At 60.8% G+C, this 6,000-nt stretch overlaps 1 protein-coding gene across 2 annotated transcripts in view; it reads right to left on the reverse strand.

Moving 5' to 3' along the window:
• The window catches only part of CAPN1 (calpain 1), a 28,433-nt gene extending 23,474 nt beyond the window's left edge, over positions 1-4,959 (reverse strand). The window contains exons 1-6 of one of the 2 annotated variants that reach the window (XM_055315225.1): positions 4,690-4,959; positions 2,995-3,262; positions 2,767-2,836; positions 2,374-2,492; positions 559-692; positions 297-465 (exon numbers count right to left, since the gene is read on the reverse strand). In XM_055315225.1, coding sequence (XP_055171200.1) covers positions 297-465; positions 559-692; positions 2,374-2,492; positions 2,767-2,836; positions 2,995-3,261 — 759 coding nt within the window. In that variant the 5' untranslated portion in view covers position 3,262; positions 4,690-4,959. Of the gene's footprint in view, positions 1-296; positions 466-558; positions 693-2,373; positions 2,493-2,766; positions 2,837-2,994; positions 3,263-3,867; positions 3,978-4,689 lie in introns of those variants that run through there. The other variant, XM_055315226.1, reaches the window with a different exon arrangement.
• Between the last annotated feature and the right edge of the window lie 1,041 nt (positions 4,960-6,000).

A 6,000-nucleotide genomic window follows, 5' to 3' on the forward strand; every position in this document is an offset into this window, starting at 1 on the left:
CCACTATTACTGGTGGAGGGGCCAGTGCACCCCACTGACATTTGCTGGTGAGCCGGGCAACAGAAGAGTGGGGAAACAAGCTGAGCTCTGAGGTTGATGGGGCACGAATGACCCCAGCCATAAAGGAGGCAGATAGGACTGAAGCGATGGATGAGGCTAGAGGGGAATCCAGAGACAGAGCAAGGTGAGAGGCGGGGTCTGGAGCCAAGCTGGGGGCAAGGATGAGGCAGGGCTGGGATGAAGAGGGAACAGCTGGAAGGGGAGACAGGTCATAGATCCTCCCTGGGTGCACTCACGTCAATGGAGCAGCCCAGGAGAGAACCTCGCTCCAGGGCCTTGAGGATGATTTGGTAGAGGTCGCTGGGTGCCTTGCGCAGCTCATACCATTCTGTCACCCCACCTGTGAAGTCCTCAAAGCCCTCTGAGGTGCTGCCCCCAGAGAGGGCCTCGTAGCTGCCATTCACCCTGCAGGGAGCCCAGCCCCAGGTCAGCACTCCCGCATCAAGCAGGACCCCAGACCCCAGGGTTGCCTGGAGCTGGCCCCTGGCTCCTACTCACTTGGCATAGGCCTTCTCAAGCAGGGCACTCCAGAACTCGTTGCCTTGTGCGGAGTGCACAAACACCAGCTTCCCGTCCTTGATGGGCAGCAGGTCATCCACGACTACATCCACCCATTCCCCAAACTGCCACAGCTAGAGGGGAGGGGAGCACAGTGAGTGCCTGCTTTGGGATTGCCCTGGCCAGAGCTCAAGCCTCAACTCTGCCAACTTGCTAGATGTCTGATCATGTACCTGGGATCCAGGATCCTGAATGAGGTTGCCTGTTGGAGCCTCAGTTTCCTGTCCATAAAAGGGAAGCCTTCCTCAAGGGAAAACTAACCATGACCACAAAGGTAAAGCTTTTAGGGTAGTGCTACTGATATTTTCAAAACAGACCAGGTTGCCTCTTCAGGCACAGAGAGGCTGGAAAGCCCTAGGGGCTTGGCTCTCAGGAACAAGCCCCCTACCTCTCCCCTCCCTCATTTGAGGTGTATGGGGGGGCATATGTAAATTAAGTGTAAGTCAAAAGTCAGGATATGTATAGTGGGGGCGGGTATAGATATAAATTAGGTATGGGTCAAAAATGTGGCATCTAGACCATAAGATGGGTGCGGTTCCTGCATTCACAGGTTTGCCTCTGAGATGGCAGGAGAGGTAAGTTTCCCAGGGCCAGAGGAGTCAGAAGCCTGGGGCCAGAAGTGACCAAGCACTAACAGAGTTGGGAGGAGCGCAGAACAATGGGGCAAGGGGAGGAGGGGAGCCTAAGTAGTGAGGGTTGGAGGTGGGGGAAGTGTGAAGCGGGCCAATGAAGACGCCAGGGTGGAGCGGACTAGAGGAGTAAGGGAAGGGGGGCGGGGGAGGCAGTGAGACCACATCCTTCCAAACCAGTGCTAGCAGGTGCAGCACTTGGCACCACTGGTCTGTTCTGCTTGGCCCCAAGGGAGGATGGAATAGGGAAAGGAACTCCCCGAATAAGAGGAAAGAGAGGGCACCCAGGAGTCCCCCAGGGCAGGGCTGGGGCCACCAGAGGGTCTCATCCAGGGTTGCTGGGGTGTGTCTCCCAATATCAGCTCACTGAGAATTCCTTAGTGTGACTTAAGAAATGGGCCCTGTGTGCAAAAAAGGGAATAGTTGGTTTAAATAGACTTAATCTTGGGGATCCCTGAGTGGCGCAGCGGTTTGGCGCCTGCCTTTGGCCCAGGGCACGATCCTGGAGACCCGGGATCGAATCCCACGTCGGGCTCCCGGCATGGAGCCTGCTTCTCCCTCTGCCTGTGTCTCTGCCTCTCTCTCTCTCTGTGTGTGTGACTATCATAAATAAATAAAAATTAAAAAAAAAATTTAAATAGACTTAATCTTGCCCTTCTTTCTGCAGGAAGTTGGAGGCTGGAGGTTGCCAAAGTGTAGGAGGAGTTGGGGGTGGGGGGTGGGGGGAGACTGGTGCCATGGGTGGAGATAGCCACATGTGCTGGTCTGTTTTCCCCAGTAGAACACTATTTTTCATATGCAAACCTGGGACCCTATGGAGGAAAAGGATTTGTCCCATGGGAAATAATAGAGATCTTTCTATTCCCCCAAGCACTTTCTCCTTGATACACACAACCACGCAGGAAAACTGCCAGCTGAAATACCTGCCCAGCCGTTTCACACATGACAGATCTGAGATGGCATCAACAGGTCAAATTCTTTCTAGAGGGAGGTCTGATCCCCACAGGGTGTGGACTTAAGCCACCCTAACTGCAGATTGCTGTGGGTGCTGGTCCTCACCTCCTCCAGGGCCTGATACCCCTCTTTCCCCAAAGCCCTGGGCCTAGGTGGACTGAGGGCTCCTCACCTGGAAATGGAAGATGCCAGCATAGCCATTCTGGAAGCTTTGGCCGTGTGGAACCACTCGATGCAGAAGTGTGTCATTGAGGGTGAGGGACGCTATGGCAGCCAGAAGCCAACAGTCCCCTGGGATAGGAGGGACCCATATCAGGCCTGCTGTGCCGCTCTGCTCCCCGTGATGCACTAGTGCCCGTACTGGAGACAACCTGGGATTCCCTGGGCGCCATGTCCCTTAGCTTAGAGAAAAGACCCAGGAATCTAGGCAAACCAGCCCCACACTGATAGCCAGAGCCTGCCTGAGCTTGCAGGAGGGAGGGGTTAGGGCAGAGCCGGAAGGAACAGGCATGGGGAACTACTATGGAAAAAACACCCAGAACCACCCCCTCCTCCCAGGGCCTACCCAGTGCTCCCTGGCAGATGTCTGTGCGGGTGGCTCCATCCACAATGAACTGGGGGTTTGAGAGCAGCTCCTGCAAGAGACCCAGAGTCCTGTCTCTGGGCCAGCCCTCCTAGAAACTGGAGTGCAGCCACCCTAGACCCCACCCCACACCTGGGACCTGGAGTCCTGTTCCCACTCCTCACCCACGATAGGGGTAAACTGAGTCCCACCCAAGGTGGTCCCTCTCACCGTGGGACGCTTCCACTTGATGCCATAGGTTTTGGAGGAGTTAGGGCCCAGGTCCTTGTAGCCTAGGCTCTGGGGTATAGGGGGGAAGGCCTCATCACGGAAGAGGGCCCCACTCTGCAGGCAGTGTGCTCGCAGCTGCTCAAAGTCCTGGCCCATGTACTTGATGGCGTTCTCATGGCGGCCAAGGCCCAGCTCCTTGGCCCGCTGCTTCTGCACTTGTGCAGACACCCCAGTGCAGTACACTGGGGTGATGATCTCCTCAGCCATCCTGCAGGACAGACCAGCCTGCTCAGAACCCAGGCCTTCCCAAAACTAGAACTGGGGCTCCTACTTGCCACTGACTGCCCTTCCTTTCCAAACCTGGGGTGTCCCCCACCTCATTGCTCCCCTCAGGAACTCAGGACTCTCTGCCACCTCCCTGTGCCCCCAGAAACCAGGAGAGGGGCTCCTCGGCCCCTAGGTACCCCGGCCACCGCCTCTCCCTTCCAGACTCCCATTGTCCTGGGCCTGCAGTCGTGTGGTCAGCCGGCCAGGCAGGCGGGGCAGAGCCCGGAGATAACAACACAGTAACCCCTTCCCCGGACTCCTGGGCACTGGCCCCTTTCCCTGGCACGGAGGCTGAGAACTCCAGGCAGGCAGGGCCGCCCTCCCCAGGCCCCTGGGACCGGTACGGTGGTCCGGGGCTGCCGGGCTTTAGTCCCTCCCGCTCCGGCCTTCCCCCAGCCCAGCCCCTGGAGACCGTGGGGAGCGCAGGCCGGGGGGCTGCCTGGGCGGTGCGGCTTCCCGAGCCCCCGCCGCCGTCGCGGGCACTCAGGGGGCCCGGGGCAGCGGCCGGGGGTCGCGGAATCACGGCCCGGCCGCCCAGCTCCTTACCTGGGGCGGCAGCGTTGGGGGGACCGCTGCAGTGCCTGCGGCTGCCTTCCCGGGTGGCGGCTCCGGGTAGGGCCCAACCAGGAAGAGCGCTCCTCCCCGCCCTCCTCCCGCGGCCCCTCCGCCCTCCTGTCCCGCCCTCCTCCTCCTCCTCCTCCTCCTCCTCCTCGGGCTGGGGCTGGGGCTGGGGCTCGGGCTCGGGCTCGGGCTCGGGCTCCGCTGCCTCCCCGCTCTCCCTTATCTCGCCGGCACCTTCCGCGACTGGCCCTGACGGCGTCCCCCCCGCCGCTCGGCGGCCTCCGCGAGAGGACACACTAGGGTGTCAGGCCCAGACGGAAGGGCACCGCGGGGGCGGGGAGCGCGGCGCGGGGCAGGGCCGGGCCGGGGGTATTTTTAACCCGGGGCAGCTGCTCGAGTTGCAGGGCCCGGCGGCCCCACCCCACGCGGCGCCCCCGGAGGCCGCTCCCGCCCGCGGCCCCCGCGCGCCCCCAGCTCCGGGCCAAGATGACCTCAGGCTGCGGCAGCCGCGAGGAGGAGGGGCTGGGCGGGCGGCGGGCGCGCCCCTGCGGGAGCCGGGCACACCGCCGCCCCCTCGGCCCGCCCCGCGGCTCCGGCTCCGCGTGCCCCCACAGGCCCCCGCCCGCTGCGCGACCTCGGGCGAGCCCCTTCCCCATCGGGCCTCGGCTCCCCGGGCGTGAAGGGGCGCTGACGCGCAACCGCGGGAACCCGTCTTTGTCTCGCGCCCCGGGGCTCCTTGAACCCGGAACCTGCCCGCGCCCCCGAGCCCCGGCCCACCCTCGCGGCAGCGCCCTGGGCCCGCCTTACCCGGGAGGGGGCGGCAGAGGCTGCGGACGGGGGGGCGGGCGCACTGCTGACCGCCGGGTCCTGCCCGCAGCCTCCGAGCTGCGCCGGCGGAGGTCGGAGACGCAGGGGCCCAGGCGAGGAGGACGGCGGGCGCCTTCCCAGCTCCGCGCTTTTCCCTGAGCTTGGGGGCCCCGGCCCGGCCGCTCTTGCAGCTCCCCTAGGGCGTACACACGAGCATTTTGTTGGGGCAGCAGGGCACAGCTTTCCTAGGATTTTAGGACCCACGGCCGCAAGAAGGGTGAGAGCCACTGGTTTAATCTGACCTCATTCACACCTTCTCACTTCAGAGAGAAGGAAAACTGAGGCGGGAAGATGTGATTTGCCGAGCGCCCTCCCTGGAGGTGGAACCAGCGCCTGGGCTCTTTGCTCTTCACCGTGCAGCGTTCCTGCACCCGATCTTGACTAAACCCCTCTGCCAAAGCCTTTGCACAGCAGAGACCCACGACTAAGACACACCAGCCCCCTGCTGGGGGTGCAGGTTCCCCCAGTCCCCTGGTTTTGATGATTAGAAAGTTGAATCCTGGGATCCCTGGGTGGCGCAGCGGTTTGGCGCCTGCCTTTGGCCCAGGGCGCGATCCTGGAGACCCGGGATCGAATCCCACGTCGGGCTCCCGGTGCATGGAGCCTGCTTCTCCCTCTGCCTGTGTCTCTGCCTCTCTCTCTTTCTCTGTGTGTGACTGTCATGAATAAATAAAAATTAAAAAAAAAAAAAAAAGAAAGCTGAATCCTGATGAACACGTTGAAGTCAATGAGTCGCTGGAGAGGGCTTGGGGTGGGGGGTGGAGGGTTGGGACCAGCTTGTGCAAAGGCCCAGAGGCTGGGAGAACACACGCCAATGAAGGGAATAGCAGGTGTTCCTCGTAACTAGGTCACAGGGAATAAATAAGGGCCCAAAAGTAGAAAGAGGCTCTGGAGAGGTATGCAGAGGCCACCCCTCTCTGGCCCAACCTATCTGTCCCACAGTCCCCAGAATCACCTTCACAAAACCTATCACTCCTACTGAGTGCTTTTGATTGTTCACCAAATAGTCACTGACCACCTCCTGTATGTGCAAAGCACTGTGCTTCCCTGAGCATCAGATGGTGGCCTCAACCCCTCTGAAGGGCATACACATTCATTTAATGATGACATCCATAATTAATTGGGAAAAATTGGTGCTAAACCCTATTTAATCCAGGGGTTAGAGTAGGCATAAATCAGACACATGAGGGGTCATATGAGGGGTAGGGGAGATGTCAGGTCTGGGAACTGCGTTGGCACAGTGGAGATACT

Source organism: Nyctereutes procyonoides, unplaced genomic scaffold (genome assembly GCF_905146905.1).
Source record: "Nyctereutes procyonoides isolate TBG_1078 unplaced genomic scaffold, NYPRO_anot_genome, whole genome shotgun sequence".
NCBI lineage: Eukaryota > Metazoa > Chordata > Mammalia > Carnivora > Canidae > Nyctereutes > Nyctereutes procyonoides.